Source organism: Natator depressus, chromosome 11 (assembly GCF_965152275.1).
Source record: "Natator depressus isolate rNatDep1 chromosome 11, rNatDep2.hap1, whole genome shotgun sequence".
In the NCBI taxonomy this organism is placed as follows: Eukaryota; Metazoa; Chordata; order Testudines; family Cheloniidae; genus Natator; species Natator depressus.
Window position 1 is genome coordinate 348,648 of NC_134244.1, and position 21,192 is coordinate 369,839.

Consider the following 21,192-nt stretch of genomic DNA (forward strand, 5'->3'; position numbering starts at 1 on the left):
CACTTTAAAATCTGTGGGCAGAAGGTGCTGGGAAGGGCAGAGGCTGAGTAGTATATTTGTGTACTCCAGCCATGTCTCGGGGTCCCAGCCATGGACCTGGGCCCCTTTGTTATGTATGTGTACAGCATCTGGCACAAAGGGAAGGTCCCTACCCCATGGAGCTCACAATCTAAGACAGGAGATGACATGTGGATACATCAAACCAGCAGGAACGCTTGGGTCCAGTAAAGTTGTTTTCTTGTCTCTGGACATCTGGGCATATGCAGCTGATTAGAAACTTCTCCAGGGTGACAAGCACAGTCTCTGAGCAACCCCCCAACCTGCTCTGCCCTTCTAATCACACAGAGGACTGACAAGATCCAAAAAGCGGCCTGGTGCCATAAGTCAGTTATTTCCTCCTCTGCTGTTGTGGCATATCGTCCCTCAATCCCCCAGGAGGAGCTGGCTCCAGACTTTCCCTGCACCAGTTCCATTCCTCTACCCTTGTCTTCACCCAGCTCCCCTTCAGCATCCTCGCCAGTCTCTCGCTCATCATTAGCACCAACAAGAGACAGAGAGGCAGGCAGACTCAGAGGTGATGCAGCAGCCAGCCAGCCCTTGAATGAGGGCAGCAGCACTGCACTGTCTAGGGGAATGGTCCCAGACACAGTGCTGCCAGGGGAGCTGTCACTCACACCATAAATTGAGGCCAAGATTTATCAAAAATGGGAGTCTAAAATTAGATTCCTAAATCCATATTTAGGCACCTCAATAAGTGACCTGAATTCAAAGTGCTGGTTGCCTGCAACTGCTGCTGATTCAGTGGGAGCTGCCAGGCACTCAGCTCTTGTGGCGATCAGACCACTTATTCAAATGCCTAGATAGGGGTTTGAAAGCCTCACTCTTGGCTTCTGCTTTTTTCAATGGTGAGTTTCTAGCCCCCGAAGGGTGCTGGGTGGCACCCCTGGTCCCTGCCCCAAACAGCTCCATTGTAGGGCTGTGGGAGGTAGGCCAAAGGTAAAGCAATACCTTGCAAGTCCCCCTTCCCTCACCTCTTTGCACTCCAAGTCCTGGGCTCTGGGGTCCAGCATCTCGATGCGCTCCTCACCCATCAGGGGCACGCATGTGTCGGCCGTGTGGTTGTGGTTGTGATGGTGGTTCCCCACTATCGAATTCATACTGGAGCTGGAGTGGTTTCGGGGGAAGAACCCCTCCTTCTCATCATTGGGGTGGCTGGAAAGGACACCAGCAGCTTTCAAAAGTGCTAGTGGGAGTCAATGGGACAGTCACTGCCCTCCAGCTTCCTTTCAGAAGCAGGATGCTGGGATACTCCAGCGGGCAGCAGCAGTTTCATGGGCTGCACTCAGCTGGCGCTTGCAGTTTGGGAGGCACGAATAATTCATCCCCACAAACCAGCTGTGGCTGGGCAGGAGACGTATGAATTCCCCACTCAGAGATTCTTCCAGTCTAGATAGGGCCCAGGCCCACTGGGGGAGCAGGTGGTGTTGGGAGACAGCAGCCCGGATCCAAATGAACACAGGCACTGAACTCCCTCTGAATGCAGGAGACAGGTTTATGGCACGTGGCTGGAGCAGGGCAGGGCTGGGCATCTGTGCCCTACGCTCCCTTTGCAAGAACCAGAAATAAAGCAACGGATCTCTGATCTGCTCCAATCACTTTGGGAGGCTCCTCTCTGCTTGCTGCACCCCATGCCCCCTCTCACTGCCCCACTAGATCCCTTTTACCTCATCATCATCTTGGCCCCACAGTCCCCACCTCGCTTTCCCTCAGGGGCCATTTCCTTACCACCTTATCTCTGTTCACTCTCCTGGCTCCCTTCCCTTTCTATTCACCTTCCCCTGGCAATCTCTCAGGAGTCCCGTCCTGAGGGCCCTTCGCTAGCTCTTCTATTGCCTCCCCCGAGGCTCTGCTCTCCTCCCAATTCACCCACCCCACACCGCGGCCCTGCTACCTCTGCCCCAGGCTATGACACCCCCAGTCCCTCTCCCCCTCAGCATAGCCCTACTTCCCTTGTGCCCCCAGGCTGTGATTCCTCCCTGCTCCCTTCACCTGCCCCCAGGCTCTGATCTCTCCCTGCTCCCCTCAGCATGGCCCTGCTCTAATGAACACTCCCAACCTTCCCCTCCATCACTCCCTCAGAGGCTCTGGTTCCTCCACTTCATCACCCACCACCAGGGCCAGGCCCTATTCTGAATTCAGGCTGTGAACTCCACCCCTTCCCTTTCTGTTCCCTCTACTGCCGCGGCTCTCTGAGCCTTTCACCTCTGATCCTGCTTCCAGCTCTCCACCCCGATTCTCTCCATCACTCCCCCATCCCCTCCTCACCCCTACTGCCCCCTCACGCAGTCCCCAGCTCCTGACCGCCTACCTGTGCTTGAGCAGAAGGGCACGCAGCACGTTGGCTCTGTCCTCCCCTTTGATTTGGTCAGAGATAATCATGGTCTCCACCACGAGGTGAGCGATGCCAGGAAGGGTGGTTTGCTCCAGGTCCAGCAGCACAGCACCTGGGTGAGGGAGTGGGAGACAGCTGGTCATGGTGCTCACCTCCAGCATCCCCACAGACCCTGCCCAGATACTGGTGTCACCAGCTGGGAGAGAGCAAGCACCAGCACTGCCTTTAGGCAGGGCTCAACGAGGCCAAGGGGCCTGGCACTTCCCCCATGGTCAGTCAAATACACACTGGCATCAGACACCTTCTCATACTCCCCCACCTCCCACATGTGCCTCTGCCCCTCACCACCATTCACCCACATTGCACGCTAAGGGTTTCTCTGCACTGCAGTCAGAGGGCAGACTGCAGCACTGCAGACATACGCAGGTTAGCTTTGAGCTACCTAGCCTGAAGAACAATTGCAGCAAAGCTGCAGCTGCATGGGTGGCAGTGCGGGCTGTGTGTAGCCAGGTATGTATGCGAGCGGCTAGCCAGCGTGCCCACGGCTTTGCTGCTGTTGTTACCGGAGCTAGCTAGATGTGCACCACACACCCCTCACCCACGAACACACCACTCTCCCCTCGCACTCTCATGTGTGCACTGCTCACCCCCACCACACCTATGTGCACACACGTACACACTCTACTGACCCTTCACACTCATTGTAACAGGATGGCTTGCCCCATGGGCTGGACTAAGCTAGCCCTGATTACAGGATGATCCCTCTGAGTGGAGTCAGATGACTCCAGTACAAAGGGAGAAGGAAGTGGCAGGGGACAGGAAAGCCCAAGAAACTGCAGTTATGTCTGTAGACCCTGAAGGACTCTGAGTCAGCAGGGGGAAAGCTCAAGAAGCAGGAGAGTGAGGAAACTCTCCAGGCAGGGAGGCCTGCGAGAGACTGCAAAGGCTTGTGGAGAAGGCCAAACTCCAGGCAGGAGGTGCTGGGAAGCAGAAAGATGTCCCTCAGAAAGGTGGGGCTGGGATGAAGACTGTCAGTTCGTGTTCCGTTTTTGTGAGACTTTGTGTTATTTTGGATTCTTGGGAGACAGAGAGCAAACTGGAGTTGGGGCCTAGAGGTCAGCATGCACCTGAGGGGACTGAACCCCAGGAGGGGATTGTTTGAACTACCTGTGAACTGAGTGAATACTGAAAGGGGCCTGCATATGGGGGGGGAAGCAGAGGTAAGGTGCTGCAGAGCCACCTCTGGCCACAAGGGGACGCTCAGAAGGCGGCTGCCCATATTACATTCACAGATGCACATGGCTCGCCCCACACACCCCCACCACTCATAACACACTCACTCCGGTCACCCCTCACACTCATGCCCAGGGACCAGACACCCTAACACTTTCATACACCCGAGCCACTCCCCCCGCACCCATCAGTCACTCCTCCCTCACACTCATCCACACGCTTCCATTCAACTGCAACTTGCTGGCGGCCAAGCTATCCAGCGGGTCACGCAGACTCCTCAGGCCTTTGCACAGATGGGGCTTCATGCAGCTTTCAGGGCTTGCTCCCATGATCCTCTGTCATTGCTAAGGATAAGATTTTGTCAAACAGATTCTGTGACTTTGAGAGACCTCTGAGACATTTTCTGCTTCAGCCCCGTGTCCTGGAGTGGGGGTGGCCCCGCAGTGCCGAGCTGCCGTGGGCAGCAGGGGCTGCAGCTGCTAGTCCTCCCTCCCCCAGCCAGCCTACCCCCTCCCATTATTTTGAGTGAAAGTCATAGACAGGTCACAGGGCTTCTGTGAATTTTTGTTTATTGCCCACGACCTGTCAATGACCTTTACTAAAAATAACTGACAAAACCTTAACCTTAGTCATTAGTCTCTGTTCCTGACTCAGGGGTCGTGGCTGTGTAGGGCCATCTCTGCATCTCTCTCCATCGCCCAGGGTTGGACACAGCTTCCTCATCACTTGGTGATATGACGTCTGGGACCATCCCCAGCAAACTAAGGAAAGCTCTTTCCCTTTTTCTGGGCCCAGAAGTCAATGCGAGTGTCTGTCCCTGTCTCTCCTCTGCCCTGCTGGCTGCCCAGTTGCCCTCTCTGGGGTTGGTCAGGGCTTTGTGTCTCCTGGTTTCCCTGTGCACAGAGAGTATGTATTAGGGGAGAGTCGGTGTCATTCTGCCCAGACCTGTCTATCACTGGTTTGGGTTTGTGCACCCCAGTCACGCCGAGATTGGGGGTTTTCTGGGAGGGTCAAGCAGCTTGAGCATTGTTCGCTTTGCCCAGGAAGCAAACTGCCCTGCCCCCAGAGTTGGGGCTGCTGTCCTTGGGGACCCAGGATGGAGGAATGGGCCGTGCTTGCATTGGGGTTAGCTGCTGATCCACTTGTGCTTTGTGGTGGGGGGCTGTGACAAGGTGCTAATTAGAAAGACTGCAGAATCAGCCCCCTGCCATGCCAGCCCCATTTGGGCGAGCTGGCTGGAAAGAGCCTGCCCTAATTGGGGAATGAGAGCCACCTGCCAGCCCAGTTAGTCCAGGGATATACAAGAGGCTGGGAAGAAGGAAGTGGGGTGGTGGGACGTAGGAGAGTGAGGGAGTGCAGGCAGGGAGATAGCCCTTCCCCCCTGGGTTCAGACACAAGGAACCCAGAGCTGTATAAGCTGTATGGTGAGAAGCTGGTGGGAGCACAAACTTGTAAATAAAAGCACAAGTAGTTTCAGAACCAGAGGGTCTCGGAGTGACTTTATCTGAGCCTAGCAGAGGCAGGAGCCAAGAGGGCCAGCTGTGCTCTGTTACAGGGGCGAAGGGGGCATTTGCTGCACTGGCTGAGGTGGCAGCAGGAGCGTTCTGTTGTGGGTGTCAATGAGTAGGGGGAACCGGCAGGTCCTGCTTGGCAGCTGTTGGGGGTGAAGTTCCCATGTGCAGAGGGTTTGTCTACAGCACTGCAGCTGGATCACAGCGCTGAATAGTTTTAGAAACCGTGTATTGGGAGGCTGTGTTGCTAGGGGTTTCTTTCAGGCCTAGAAAACCTGAGAAGCGTTTTATTGCCATGATTTTACAGGCTGTCTGAAGCTCCCCTGGTGTTGTTCTGAGGCACAGGCCTGTATCATTTCAGACATGTTCAGACTCATGTTTCTGCAGTAACATTTTAGTTTGTTTTGGGGCTTTTTCTGAATACCCTGACATGTGTCTCCCAGAGCGACCTCCAGGGTCCTGGTACTATGGGAGGGTTCTAACAGGTGCGTGTTTCTTTGGAGATGCTCTTGTGCAAAGCATTTAAATCCAATACACCTAAAGAACGCCTCTCCTGGGTGGGCAGGGGCCTCTCCAACTTGCTCTCCCACATAGTCTGGATGCTAGGAACAGTGCAAAGTCATCCTCTTCCCAGAGCATAGAAATAAATTCAGCTCAGACCTTCTCCATTGCCAAGGCTGGTCCTGGGGCTCCTCCCTCAGGATTGTTCAGCCCATTTCCCCAGTCCTCTCTGTGTAGAGGTAGAGCCTTATCTCACCCTTCCTCCCTACCCCCTTTCGGGCAGGATAAGGTGCAATCCTGTTACATTTGGGCTCTGGGTACCTTTCATTACAAGATACAATACAAAATCATGTTAGTGCTAAAAGAGCAGCACATTTGCCGCCCTTGCCCCAACACAAACGCACTGAGCTCCAGGCAGCCAATATGGCACATACCAGTCTCCCAGCCCCATTGTTCCACTTACCCGCCCCCAACCCCTGCCCAAATGCTTGCTCATGCAGGGGGCTTTGCCAGCAGACTCAGACTGTTCCAGACCAGGGGGAGCAAGTTCCAAAGTCAATAGCTCCACCCAGAGAATGCCCTGCCAACAGCCCCCGCTCTTTCCTACTGAGAGGGCCCTGGCTTAGGTGCCGCTGTGAAGAGGTGTCGCCCTGGTAGGAGGTTCCCAGGCCATTCCGGGCTTTAGAGAATGTGACTCATTTCAACAAAACACCTCCGACCAGCAGCTCGCAACTGCACAGCTTTTGGCAATGGTGTGTCCTGTTTCACTAGTTCCCATCTAGGCTGCACAGTCTCCTGCCTAGAGAGGACCTGAATTTCTTATGGAAAAGACAAAATTTAAAAACACAAAACCCTGTTTGGCCTCTTTATTGGCCCAATGCACAGGCCCTGACACAGGGTGCATGTTCCAGCCAGTGCTTGAAGTCAGCAGTTGGGTCTGATAGGACATGGGGCCTTGCACACCAGAGAAGGGACCCTGACACCCATGCCAAAGCCTGGTCACACAGGCCATAGGAGCCTCTCTCACTTCCTTAGCTTTCCTTAAAAGAACCTGGGTTGAGACACTGTTGAAATGTCTATTAAGGAAACAGAACCCATGAATAGCAGCTGCCCTACAAATGTCTCCCCCATGAGGCCCAAATTCACCTGGGCAGTTCTCCTGTCCTCTCTCTGCAGGAGCCCATCGGTCATGCAAAGGCTGTCGAGACTCACCGTGAGCAATGGTCTTCCTGAGCTCCAGTAGGCTGCGGAAGGATAGTGAGGCTACATGAGGCTTCCCCCACCGTGCTGTTTCCTCCTCCACATCCTCCTCAAACTTGATCCAGCGCGCTGTCTCCTTCCAGTGCATCTCCTGGTTCTTATCTACGACCAGCTCGTTCAGCTCCACAAACACCTGCCGCCCGGGGTTAAAGCAAAATCATTCAACTCGACAGCAGCGGGGAGCCTCCTCAGCAATACCGGCTCCTCAGGCGATATCACCTTGTCTTCACCTCACTCCAACAGCTGAGTGGAGAACACTGGGCCCAAGGACTCTGCTAACTGGCCCAGGCACAGGACACCTAAAGGAATGGGGGAGCAATGGTGTCCTCTCTCGCTCTTTAACGTACAAAAGGTTTGGTGACCAGAAGTGGCTAGAACAAATATCCCAGGGACAGCTGGCAGGAGTCCCCAGCAATGCACAACACCAAAGCATAGCGCACCCATTCTTTCACATATGCCACTCCAGAGCACACAGTGACCCTGGAGGGACGTGAATGGTTCTACACTGCAGCTCTCATTGTCTCTAGTGCAAAGATTTTGCCTCTCTCACCAATCACTGGCCAAGACAGAAGAGATTCCCCCCTGCCCAAGAGACCTCCCATCCTGTCACTGCTCTCAGCAGGGTGGTGCCATTACTGTGCTGCCAACTCCCCTGATTTTATTGCAATTATCAGGATATTTGATGTGTTTCTTAAAACCAGACCTTTTGCAGGGATATGATTTTTGTAAGAATCTCTGCTTTCATTTTAAAAAGTAAGTTTTCAGCCATCCTGGCTGTGGAGAAAAGATTGAAAATCTGAACCCTAAGACCAGAAGGCAGAAAGCAAACAATCAGAATCCCACATTTACTACTTTTAAAGTCTCGTTATTTCTAAGCCCATCTCCTGCTTTTGGGGGCCTGACGTGATTTGTGGCCACCTAGAGAGGGTGTGGCTTATATACCTCATGGGGCCGCCTGTCCAGCTTCTTCTTCTTCTTCTTCTTCTTGACAGACGGGGTTGACACCATCTTCCTGCTGGTTCTGGTGCTCTGGTTCCTAGATGGTTTCTTCACCAGATGCCGCCTCACACCAGGGTTATCTTCAAAGCGGTGGCCTGGAGACAAAGCAAGCAAGGAAAGATGGATGGTGTGTTTAATGGAAATGTGCTGGCAGGCAGGCAGGCAGGCAAACATACAGGTCTCTCAGCAGCTCCTGCTAGCATTCCCATTACAGCTGAAGCGCTCACGCTCTAGCGAGTCAAGTTCTTGTAGCCCCCAGTATTTGGCTGTTTCTAACATTTGAGAACTCTCACCCATTGGGATGACTCTTTCCAAGCTGCACTCTGCCTGAGCATGAATTTGTCAATTAAAGGTCAAATAAATTGATTATCCCATTTCTGAGTAGGAGGCGAGTGATGAAATTCCACATGCACTTCCCAGGAGTAGCAATGTCCTGGACCCTTCTGGGCCAGCTCCAGCACCACAGCATGGGGGAGTGCAATGCTACAATCTGACAGGGAAACTGCCCTGAGTGATAAGTGCCTTTGAATGCCCAGGGACTGCCAGGCACTAATGGTGGCTCCAGGAACAGCCTCGCAGGGAGACGATGCCTAAGGTTGGGTAAGAAGCACTCAGTGGGAGAGTATTTTTGTGCTCCATTTTAATGTTCCTCTGCTCTTTGTGAGCAAGAGAGAAACCTCACCCAGGAAAGGGGCTCTCCTGGCTGAGTCTGGGGGTTTTTTGCTGTAACATGGTGAGAATTAGGCCTGATTAGGCTCTGCTGGGAGAGTCTGAAGATCAGATTTTGTGTCCTTGCAGAGCTTGGGGTGTGAGGTTCGTTTTTAAAAGCCATTTCTGTCAATGCTCCACGTGCAGAAAGGCCATGCTAAGTGTGACTGTGGCTAATTCAGCCGTGTAGCATGGAGGGGAGGGATTCCTCAGCCACAGCCCAGTGACACATGGAAGTATCTATGGCTGCAGAAAACACTGGATGACACGTTCTGTTACATGATTATGCAGTGAAAGGCTGCAGTGTAATAATGCAAACACACATGGGGCCAGAGTGAAGGCTGCACAATTAACTCTAGCAATCCCTGACTTCCAAGGGATCAGTCATGCAGCTTTCTTGATCTCTTCCAGTTCTGAGTTGCAGCGCCCAGCTGGCTGACTCAAAGACACCTGAACAGCAAGGCTGCATTACAGGCTGACCACTGCACTCTGTCAGCGCTAGCTGTTACATCTACACCAGACTTGGCTCCTGCAGTGCTGGTGGCATTAGCAGAGAAAAGGGACAGTGAACATAAACCCCCATGCAACAGGCCTGAACAGTGACTGCCCTTCTGACTGCATTAGTGCTGTGACAACAGCGTGCTGTGGAGGGGTGAGACTCCCCTGCCATTGCCCAAGCCGAGGCGGAGAAGCTGAAGCTTCCTTGGAGAACGCAGATGAAAGGGGGCTTTGTTACGGGGTGATGAGCCACAGCGAAAGGTGGATTAGGCTAGTCAGGGAGCCCCCCAGTCCACTGTTTCCTATTATGTGCTGGTCTGTGGAGCAAGATCTGTTCCCCCTGAGAGGCTCATCAGGGAAGGAGAGTCATCTTGCCTGGGAGGCCCCCAAGTCTCTCAGGTCAGCCCTGCCTGCCCGGGATGAAAGGCAGCATCTGCACACTGTCCTCTTTCAGCCAGGCCTCAAGAACTTTGACCTTCAGAATGTGAAAAGCACCAGACTTCAAAGAAAAGCGATTTCCTCACTGGCGCTGCAGCACCTCAGCAACGGTTTGCAGTGCTATGCCCTGTACCCATGGGAATGTGGGCCCCTTCCAGCCACAGGAAGGAGGTCTCCAGCGCCAGGACAGCCACACCACAGCCTCGCTCCTTGGGAATCTGGGTCACTACGTTAAAGATAGAATAGATCCATACTGAGCCTGTGGGGATTTTCCCCATTGACTGCGCGGCTGATGTGAGTCCTGCTGACAGTTTGACTCTTCCACATTCCATTACTGGAATATCAATGGCAGCCAATAACTGCCCGTTGATGCCAGCGAGCTGCTGCTGGTGTTCTGGGAGCTGCACTGCAAGGGGGCCACATGTTCTCTCTGCATTCATGTGTGTGCACACGGATTTCACTATTTGTATGGTGTGCGTCCGGGGCAGAACGGTGTGTCTTTGTGCATGACAGTCCTTTATGAATGTGGATGTGATGCGAATGCATGTGAAAAGAAGTGTGTGGCTGCTGTGTGAGTGCAATGAGCGTGTGTGATCTGTATGAGGTGAGGGCACAAGATGTGACTACACCTTTTGACACTATGCTCACGAGGCACATTACCAAACTGACTTGTTGATGTATAAATTTCTTCGCCTCCATCCTCATTTAGTCTCACAACACACCCGTGATGTAGGGAAAGCGTACTTATCCCCATGCTACAGGTAGCAACAGGGGCCCAACAAGCCTGAGGTCACACAGTGAGTCTCCCAATGGGAAATGCCAATCCAATAGCAGGAACAGCATTCTGCATTGGTCACCTGAGGAACAGCCCCAGGCATCATGCCCTCGAGGAGCTAGAAGCCTGGAAAGCCATGGCGAGGCTTTGCCTGTGAAACTGAAGAGGCCAAGCCTCTCACTAGCCCCTCCAGTGGCTTCTTGCAGTCGGTGAATACGAAGGGGCGGACGACGGAGCTCGGCAGGCTCTGCATGAGGGCGCTCAGGGCAGGTGAGCAATTCCCTATAAATACTGCCTTCTGCAATCTCTTTGGAGGAAAGCATTGGAACCTCTCAGACACCTCCGCTGCCTCCGCTAAGAGCGGTGGATGCAGCATGATGATCCCGTGGTCGCCATGACGGAAGGCAGCTGACAGAGCTAACCGACTCAGCGTGCAAAGATGGGCCTACATCCTTCAAAAACGGCCACTGGTTTGGGGATCTCAGTAAGGAACCCAGCCTGAGGCACCTCAGGACCAGTTCTTCAGAAGGGCTCCCAGTGGCTTCAGTCTGAGTTCTGGGTGCTCTGCCCATCCACAAATCAAGCTCAAGGTATCGGACGTTCAGCACCTAAGATCAGAGGTCACTATTGTAAATCTGGCCCTTGTTCTGAGTCAGCAGCAGGAGATTATTGGCTAAGGCGTGTCTAAAGAAAGGCCTAATGCGTGACAAGCCTGCTGTGCACCAAGTCACGGTGTGGACCCTGCAACCGCACACTAAAAGTTCTTGAGTGCAGGGGTTCTCACCCTTTTTCTTTCTGAGGCCTCCCAAACATGTTATAAAAACCCCACAGCCCCCCTGTGCCACAGCAACTGGTTTTCTGCATGTAAAAGCCAGGGCCGGCGTTAAGGAGTACCAAGCAGGGCTGTTGCCCAGGGCCCCATGCCACTGGGGGCACTGTGAAGCTAAGTTGCTCAGGCTTCTGCTTCAGCCCCAGGTGGTGGGGCTCAGGGCCCCAACGCTTCACCCCCGTCCAGTGGGACTTAGACTTGTTGGGACCCAGGGCAGAAAGCCGAACACTGGCCCTGCTTGGCAGACCCCCTGAAACCTGCTCGTGGCCCCCCAGGGGACCCCGGACCTCTGGCTGGGAACCACTGCTCTAGTGCACTGATGTCCTGCTCTTACAACCTATGGAACAGTGCAGTAACAAGGCCACATGGCCAGTTAACGTGCGGCTTGCTAGTGCCCTGTAGGCTTTCACCCCGGCTTGCGGTGCACCGAGTTTCTGTGTAGACAAGCCCTAAAACACTCGGCATAGTCGTCTGCCCCACCCTGGCCTAAAGCCAATGCGAGTGGAGTAAAAAGAAACATCCAAGGACACCAGATACTGCGGAAGTTGCCTTATCACTACCTTTTTGTGATTGTGCCAGGAGTGAAGTGTGAGACAGGGTGATAACTGGTGAGATAGAAGCTGGGAATGGGTGACATGGGATGGATCACTGGGCAATTCCCTGTTCTATTCATTCCCTCTGAAGTACCTGGCATTGTCCACTGTCAGAAGACAGGATGCTGGGCTAGATGGACCATTGGTCTGACCCGGTATGGCCGTTCTTATGTTCAATTTCCAAACACAGTTTATTGATCAAAGGTCTAATGATTGGTACATGTCCCTCCCAAAGAAAGTCATTGAGAGTCTCCTCCACTAAGAGATTCAGCAGGTTCCCCCGGCCTTCACCAGCCAAGGAGCACCTGTGCTGGACAGTCAAGCCATGGCCCAAAGCTCTCTCTCAAGAACCTTAGTTTGCAGCTGACACAAAGATTGGGGAAGGGTAGATAATGCAGAGGACAAGTCAGTGATACAGAGCGATCTGGAGCACTTGGTGAGTGGGGTGCAAGCAACCAATACTTGTTTTAATATGGCTAAATATAAGTGCATTTATCTAGGAACAAAGACTGTAAGCCATACTTACAGGAAGGGGGGAACTTTATCCTGGCAATCAGGGACTCTGAAAAAGGCGTGTGGATCATGGTGGATAATCAGCAGAACATGATCCGTCAGTGTGACACTGTGGCCAAAAACACAAATGAAAATTCCCCTACTTATGGATCCAAGCATTACAAATAGGAGCAGAGAGGTTATTTTACCTCTGTATTTGGCACTGGTGTGGCCACTGGGGAAATAGTGTACCCAGTTCTGGTGTCCACAGTTCAAGGAGGATGTTGATATATTGGAGAGGGTTCAGAGAAGAACCTCGAGAATGATTAAAGGATTGGAAAACTTGCCTTATAATCACAGACTTAAGGAGCTCAATATATTTAGCTTAACAAAGAGAAGGTTAAGGAGTGACTTGATCATAGCCAATAAGCACCTACACGGGGAACAAATATTTGATAATGGGCCCTTCAGTTTAGCAGGGAAAGATTTGACATGATCTAATGGCTGGAAGAAGCAGCTAGACAAATTCAGACAGGAAATAAGGTGTACATTTTTAGCTGCTAGAATAATTAACCCTTGGAACAATTTTCTAACCATCAGAGGAGTGAAGTTTTGGAATAGCCTTCCAAGGGAAGCAGTGGGGGCAAAAGACCTATCTGGCTTTAAGATTAAACTCGATAAGTTTATGGAGGAGATGGTATGATGGGATAACATGATTTTGGCAATTAATTGATCTTTAAATATTCATGGTAAATAGGCCCAATGGCCTGCGATGGGATGTTAGATGGGGTGGGATCTGATTTACTACAGAGAATTCTTTCCTGGGTATCTGGCTGGTGAATCTTGCCCATATGTTCAGGGTTCAGCTGATCGCCGTATTTGGGGTCGGGAAGGAATTTTCCTCCAGGGTAGATTGGAAGAGGCCCTGGAGGTTTTTCGCCTTCCTCTGTAGCATGGGTCACTTGCTGGAGGATTCTCTACTCCTTGAAGTCTTTAAACCATGATTTGAGGACTTCAGTAGCTCAGACAGAGGTGAGAGGTTTATTGCAGGAGTGGGTGGGTGAGATTCTGTGGCCTGCATTGTGCAGGAGGTCAGACTAGATGATCATAATGGTCCCTTCTGACCTTAATATCTATGAATCTATTTATTCAGTGTCATGGTGAATTCTCCATCACTGACTATTTTTAAATCAAGATTGGATTTTTTTAAAAATATGTTCAAGTTCAAAAGGAACTATTGTGGGGCAGGCCTCTGGTCTGTGTTATGCAGGAGGTCAGACTAGAAGATCACAATGGTCCCTTCTGGCCTTGGAATCTACGAATCTAAGTGCATGTTGCTGGCTGAAACTCAAGCGAAAAAGACTGTTTGTTCTCCTCTTTCCTGAAACAACAGCTCCAGCGAAACCTGAGGGATGGCATCTTCAAAGTAACTAAACACTCCTGACAGGAGCATCCCACTCTGTGACTGGACTGAGACCACCTAGCTTGACCATGCTGTGCATTACCCAGAACAGATCTGCTAACTGGGATTTATTAATGCCACAGTGAAGGTAAAGAAACCCGTCTTTGCTTCCTCCACACCCCTAATATAAGCTTTCAAAGAGACTGAGCGCTGAGTCAGTCCAACTCAGAAACTGCTGCTGGTAAAAACAAACCACCGAAGAAGGTGGGGGGAGACCAAACACACAAACACAGGGAATGCCTGGGTCAAGTGTAAATCATCACATTTCAAAAGAATGGAAGTAACAAAAAGCAGGCCTGACAACTCACCAAGCACCTTGCTTTCCATTCCCAGCACCTTCGTTATCAGCAACAGTTTTACAGCAGCACCTCAAGGCGTCAGCGAAGGGCAGGACCCCAGCATATTGGGTGCTGCACAGACCATTGCAAGGGCAGTCCCTGCCCCCCAGTATGTCCACTCCAAAGAGAAGAGACGGACAGAAGGCGAGAGGGTTATCACCGTTTTACACATGGGGATGGGGCAACTTTCCCAGGCTCATACCAAGAGTCTGCAGCAGAGCCAGGAACTGAATCCCAAGCTACCAAGTCCTAGCCCAGGGCTTTAACCAAAAGCCCATCTTGCCTCTTGTAAAAAGAAAAGGAGTACTTGTGGCACCTTAGAGACTAACCAATTTATTTGAGCATGAGGAAGTGAGCTGTAGCTCACGAAAGCTCATGCTCAAATAAATTGGTTAGTCTCTAAGGTGCCACAAGTACTCCTTTTCTTTTTGCGAATACAGACTAACACGGCTGTTACTCTGAAACTTGCCTCTTGTGAGATCCTTGGACCGGGGACAGCACCCAGGACAAGAGGGGGCCTTTGGGCAGCTACCACAATAAAATACGAGTAGTAATACTGCTGGCTTCAAGCTGAAGTGTAAAGCCACCTCTTTACTGCTGCTTTCGCCGCCACCTCCTTACAAAACCCACATACCAACACGCATGCAGCCTACCCTGCCCCGCCCTGGGGAGAGACAGGCAACAGGAGCCAGGGCTGGGCTCTCTGATTTCTATATAATCGCTGGAAGGGCCTCCAAGACCAGGTGGGTGGATGGATAAGGGGATGACAAAAGAAGAGGAGAAAAACTGCTCCCAGCATATTCTCTCTCTCTCTCTCACACACACACACACACACACGCACACACACACCTCTCTTTCATGCCTCTTCTCATCTTTCTTCTTCTCCAGTCACTGGATCTTGCCCAGCTGCAGGTTTCACACCCAGGGCCACACATACTACTAAATTCTTCCCCACTATCTTTAGTCCACACTGCAGAGCCGAGAACTTGATACCAGCTGATAGTGCAGTCAGATCCCAGACCCCCGCTCAAATTCCAGCAAACAGTGTACATAACAGCCTGAGACTCTGCCCTAGGCTTTGCGTATCCTGAGACTGCCAGGCTACACCAGCTTGGTGCCAAAGACAAAATGATGAAATGTTGTTGCCACAATAAGTTCCAGTCCGGGGCTGCATCTTCTCTGGTTGTGGGGCAGACCACTCCGGATCTGCATCCAGGATTGCTCAGGTAACATGATAGAGAAGTGCCTCAACACCACAGTGACTGGTCCTGCACAGATACCTGAGACACAACACAGACAATGGGCAGCGTCTTCCAAGTGCTCAGACACAGGGGCACATAGAGGGAATACTAGGAACTGTCTGGATGGGAGCTGTGTGCTGCAAACTCTAACTCAGGGGCGCCTATTCTGAGACACAGAGCAATGGACAGACAGCACCCTGCATGTGTGAGTGAGTGTGAGAGAGAGCTCAGTTCAGGGCCCTGAGCCCTTCACTGCAGTGCGGGAGTGCAGGTCAGGTACTTACAGACAGGCTCCCCACCAGGGTAACCCAGCTGGTTTCTGATGGCCTCCCATAAATCATAATCTTCAAAACTGAGGGCAAACTCCTCCAAGTCTTCGTAGCAGACCGTGCTGTGGATGCAGCTGCCTATCCCCACCTCTGGGCTGTCACCACCTCCTGCCTCCTCTCCATCATGAATGGCTGTCATTGTGTCCTTGGCAAGGTCAGGGGTCAAGGCCCATGAGCTATGCACCACACTTGCAAGACCAAAGTTTGGTGTCGTTTATCTGAGTTCCAGAAGACGAGCTGCCCAGCAAGGTCCCTGCTCTGGATGACCTGTCAGGATTTTTGTAGCGCCATGGAGACCGCCATGCCCTCACTGTTTGGGTCCCCCTCGGCTGGGGGAAGGCATGTGATGCTGGTGGCGGCAGCCCTTGGGACTGATGAGCTCCTGGAAAGAAAGTTTCCACTGGGGGAGGTTTGCTGCGGGAAAGCTTGTAATTTGCAGGGCTTTCTTCACTAGCTCTCTGGGCCAAGGGGCTCTTCATCAGCAGAAGGGCTTCCTGCTGGAGGTCCAGAGACCCTGTGCGTGTGTAGCACTGCCTGCTCCTCTCCCTCTCTCCCCCTTTGATGTCTCGCTCCCTCCCTCTCCAGCCTGGAAAGCAGCCTATTGAATTCTCCATGTCCTCAGGCCCAGAGCATGCATTTCCATGACGTCTCTTCCATCTGCTCTCACGTACGCACAGGGGCAGATCCTAGGACACACGCTGCACCCCTAGGGCCCCAGGTGCCTCTCTAAACAACAGGAAACACAAGTCACAGGTCCCAGCTGGGCAACAATTATCCAGTGATTCTGGGCTTCAGCTCCCTCAGAGTCACTTCAGCAGAGGTTTCTCCCTTTTTCAGAGAGGACAGCTCCTCAAACAAGGCTGCTGCAATACCAGCACTCTCCTGGCAAGCAAAGGCACTGCTAGCTGGGAAAGTATGTCCAGAGGAGAGGGCTGGAACTAAGGGATGCATGGAGCCCTAAAATCAAGATGGTAACAGGATGGAGGTGAAAAAAGACACAGAGCCAAGGGTTGGAGCTACATGAGTGAGTCCAAACTGAGGGCATCAGCAGAGTGGAAGGGGGGAGTCCCAGGCAAGGCAGCAGGGGGCTGCGGGTTGGGATTAAGGGACACTAGCGGAGCTGTGGGGAGGGGAAAGAGAGCCCAGGACTGCAGGGCAGGATAGAAGAGCATCAGCAGAGCGGAAGGGAGAGCCCAGGGCTGGAAATAGCAGGAAGGGTGCCACAGGTAAGGATGGAGGGCTAATGGGGAAGAAGTGCTAGCTGAGGTCTCTTGTTCCAGGACAGTAAGTGACCGTTGAGATGGTGGTGCCTGCGAATGCAGCTAACAGTCTCCAGATAAAGCTGCAAGAAGTGTTTAGACTCCAGACTGTCTAAACCATCAGGTCAGAGGCACATCTAGTAACTGGGACCCTGGGTCTCTCTCCAAGGTCCCCTGTATTCCACACCAGGAGGTGACAGCTCCCTGTGTGACAATGAGGATGGTTCTATAGACCCCCAAAACACTTTACAAAGTCACCAAACTGATACAAGCTCCCCAGGAATCACCCACCCTCGCTGAAAGGCAGCCTCGACTTGCTGGGGGAAGGGGAGAGCAAAGCACAGGGACACCACACACCAGCAGGGGAGCTGGAATAATTTTTATAGCAGGGGTGCTGAAAGTGGCAACCATATATTTGGTTAAAAGAAAAGGAGTACTCGTGGCACCTTAGAGACTAACAAATTTATTTGACCATAAACTTTCATGAGCTACAGCTCACTTCATCGGATGCATTCAGTGGAAAATACAGTGGGGAGATTTTATATACACAGAGGACATGAAACAATGGGTGTTACCATACACACTGTAACGAGAGTGATCAGGTAAGGTGAGCTATTACCAGCAGGAGAGAAAAAAAAAACCTTTTGTAGTGATAATCAAGGTGGATTTCCAGCAGTTGACAAGAACGTGTGAGGAACAGTGTGGGGTGGGGAATAAATATGGGGAAATAGTTTTACTTTGTGTAATGACTCATCCACTCCCAGTCTTTATTCAAGCCTAAGTTAATCGTGTCCAGTTTGCAAATTAATTCCAAATCAGCAGTCTCTCATCGGAGCCTGTTTTTGAAGTTTTTTTGTTGAAGAATTGCCACTTTTAGGTCTGTAATCAAGTGACCAGAGAGATTGAAGTGTTCTCCGACTGGTTTTTGAATGTTATAATTCTTGACGTCTGATTTGTGTCCATTTATTCTTTTACGTAGAGACTGTCCAGTTTGGCCAATGTACATGGCAGAGGGGCATTGCTGGCACATGATGGCATATATCACACTGGTAGAAGTGCAGGTGAATGAGCCTCTGATAGTGTGGCTGATGTGATTAGACCCTATGATGGTGTCCCCTGAATAGATATGTGGACTCAGTTGGCAAAGGGCTTTGTTGCAAGGATTGGTCCCTGGGTTAGTGGTTCTGTTGTGTGGTGTGTGGTTGCTGGTGAGTATTTGCTTCAGGTTGGGGGGCTGTCTGTAAGCAAGGACTGGCCTGTCTCCCAAGATCTGTGAGAATGATGGGTCGTCCTTCAGGATAGGTTGTAGATCCTTGATGATGCATTGGAGAGGTTTTAGTTGGGGGCTGAAGGTGACGGCTAGTGGCGTTCTGTTATTTTCTTTGTTGGGCCTATCCTGTAGTAGGTGACTTCTGGGTACTCTTCTGGCTCTGTCAGTCTGTTTCTTCACTTCAGCAGGTGGGTATTGTAGTTGTAAGAATGCTTGATAGAGATCTTGTAGGTGTTTGTCTCTGTCTGAGGGGTTGGAGCAAATGCGGTTATATCGTAGAGCTTGGCTGTAGACAATGGATCGTGTGGTGTGATCTGGGTGAAAGCTGGAGGCATGTAGGTAAGTATAGCGGTCAGTAGGTTTCCGGTATAGGGTGGTGTTTATGTGACCATCGCTTATTAGCACTGTAGTGTCCAGGAAGTGGATCTATTGTGTGGACTGGTCCAGGCTGAGGTTGATGGTGGGATGGAAATTGTTGAAATCATGGTGGAATTCCTCAAGGGCTTCTTTTCCATGGGTCCAGATGAAGAAGATGTCATCAATGTAGTGCAAGTAGAGTAGGGGCATTAGGGGACGAGAGCCGAGGAAGCGTTGTTCTAAGTCAGCCATAAAAATGTTGGCATACTGTGGGGCCATGCGGGTACCCATAGCAGTGTTGCTGATTTGAAGGTATACATTGTCCCCAAATGTGAAATAGTTATGGGTGACGACAAAGTCACAAAGTTCAGCCTCCAGGTTTGCCGTGATATTATCAGGGATATTGTTCCTGACGGCTTGTAGTCCATCTTTGTGTGGAATGTTGGTGTAGAGGGCTTCTACATCCATAGTGGCTAGGATGGTGTTTTCAGGAAGATCACGGATGGATTGTAGTTTCCTCAGGAAGTCAGTGGTGTCTCGAAGATAGCTGGGAGTGCTGGTAGCGTAGGGCCTGAGGAGGGAGTCTACATAGCCAAACAATCCTGCTGTCAGGGTGCCAATGCCTGAGATGATGGGGCGTCCAGGATTTCCAGGTTTATGGATCTTGGGTAGCAGATAGAATACCCCTGGTCAGGGTTCTAGGGGTGTGTCTGTGAGGATTTGTTCTTGTGCTTTTTCAGGGAGTTTCTTGAGCAGATGGTGTAGTTTCTTTTGGTAACCCCCAGTGGGATCAGAGGGTAATGGCTTGTAGAATGTGGTGTTGGAGAGCTGCCTAGCAGCCTCTTGCTCATATTCTGACCTATTCATGATGATGACAGCACCTCCTTTGTCAGCCTTTTTGATTATGATGTCAGAGTTGTTTCTGCTCAAATAAATTTGTTAGTCTCTAAGGTGCCACAAGTACTCCTTTTCTTTTTGCGGATACAGACTAACACGGCTGCTACTCTGAAACCTGTCATATATTTGGTTATTACTACAGTCAAGCCAGGGGGTGCTGCTGCATCCTCATAACCCCTAGTCCTAGCACCCCTGCACACCAGGTTCAGACAGGAAGTGAAGCAGAATCCTGTCACCAAAGGAAACTCTTGGCAGTATCTAGGGAGGCAGACTGCAATTCTGTCAGGTGAAATTGGGTCAAGCCAAGGGTGCTAACACCCCACTCCTGCTACAAGGACCCTGGGGTCTGTAGCCACTCACCATGAACTGCCAGGACTTCGGTTCAACTTTTCAATCAAAATTCAGCATAGCGCTGGGGAAACAGCAGGGGACATGTTTCCTTGCTCCTGCACCCAAGGAATGGTGGGACCAACTACCAGGCCTAGCTCCCAGGGGGATGGCAGAGTCTTAGGGCTGACACAAAGTGGGGAGGGAAGGTATGGCTGGGTTACTCAGGCCTTCCAACCAAGGGGATGGGCCTGGGGGTAAAGGCCCAGGCCTGACGCCGAGGGGGATGGGCCCGGGGGGGGGAGAAATGTCCAGGCCTGATGCCCAGGGAGATGGGCCGGGGGGGGGGGGGGGAGGGAATGTCCAGGCCTGATGTCTATGGGTTGGGCAGAGGGTGGATGACACTTGTACAGGAGACACATTAAATGTCACAAAGCAGGGCCTCACTTTTCATGTCGTCCAGGTCAGCAGACGCCAGCATCTGGGCCTCGGCCTCATCGGTGGGGACGCGCTGGTACACTGCACTCTCCAGAGTGGTCATACTGCCAATGCACATCCGCTCCTTCAGGTCATAACTCACCCTCTGCCCGCTCACCACCTGGCTCCAGGGCTTGCGCCTGTCCCATCCCCGAGACGAACATTCTCTGGGCTCCGGGAGGCTGAGGAAACAAACGGGGAACCTGGCAGTAGCAGCAAAGCAGAGCTGGCAGCACTGGGGTGGGATGGAAGGGGGAGAGGTTGTTCCCAGTCTGAACTCCTGTTTGTAAGTCTTTTCTCATGAGATCATCCTCTGGGCTGAAGGGTCCCTCCCAGCCCTGACCTCAGACCCAGTTATCTGAAAAGCTTGAGAGTCCCTGGCCAGGAGCAGGCATGTCTCAGGGACTCCCAAACTACAGCTGGGGGCTTCAAGAAGTTAGGCCCAGTGAAAGCTGCTTCTGCTCCCTCCCCTACAGGGTAAGCCCCCCTTCCTTACAAGGGATGGAAATCCCTCATGGGCCCACAGCCTCACAGTTCTTGCTCTGTGTCCACAAGCCCTGTCCCGGCCTGTCCCACTGCTTCCCAGTCTGTGGGTCAGGAACCAGGCGCAAAGGAAAGTCAGGCTGGAAAGGCAAGCTCCTCCCTCCCTGGCATGGTGCCCCCCAGATACCTGTGCTGGGGACTATCCAGTCCCCAGGTGATACCCCTGCTGGTAAGGGAGCCTAGTCACCAGGGCGATCATCTGTACCTGGGAACCAGGAAGGCTGTATCCAGACCCTGCCCCAGTTGGGTCCTGTAGCACACCTGGCTGAGCGAGTGAGCGATTCGGGGACTGGGGTGGGCACATGCTAGCACCTTTTCCTCCTTCCCAGGCAAACCCACATGGTGAGAGAGAAGGGGAAGCGTAAGGAAGGAGAGCTTGGATGCAAGGATGTACCCAGCCTCTGCCTCTTGTGTCAGAGTCAAAGGGGAATTCATAGATTTCAAGGCCAGAAGGACCCCTTGG

At 52.0% G+C, this 21,192-nt stretch overlaps 1 protein-coding gene across 7 annotated transcripts in view; it reads right to left on the reverse strand.

Moving 5' to 3' along the window:
• The window catches only part of SLC4A3 (solute carrier family 4 member 3), a 73,076-nt gene that overhangs the window by 33,438 nt on the left and 18,446 nt on the right, over positions 1 to 21,192 (reverse strand). For all 7 annotated transcript variants that reach the window (XM_074966944.1, XM_074966939.1, XM_074966945.1 and 4 more), the window contains 5 exons: positions 20,157 to 20,368; positions 7,840 to 7,991; positions 6,850 to 7,030; positions 2,369 to 2,504; positions 1,032 to 1,212 (listed from right to left, as the gene is read on the reverse strand). In XM_074966944.1, coding sequence (XP_074823045.1) covers positions 1,032 to 1,212; positions 2,369 to 2,504; positions 6,850 to 7,030; positions 7,840 to 7,991; positions 20,157 to 20,368 — 862 coding nt within the window. The remainder of the gene's footprint in view (positions 1 to 1,031; positions 1,213 to 2,368; positions 2,505 to 6,849; positions 7,031 to 7,839; positions 7,992 to 20,156; positions 20,369 to 21,192) is intronic.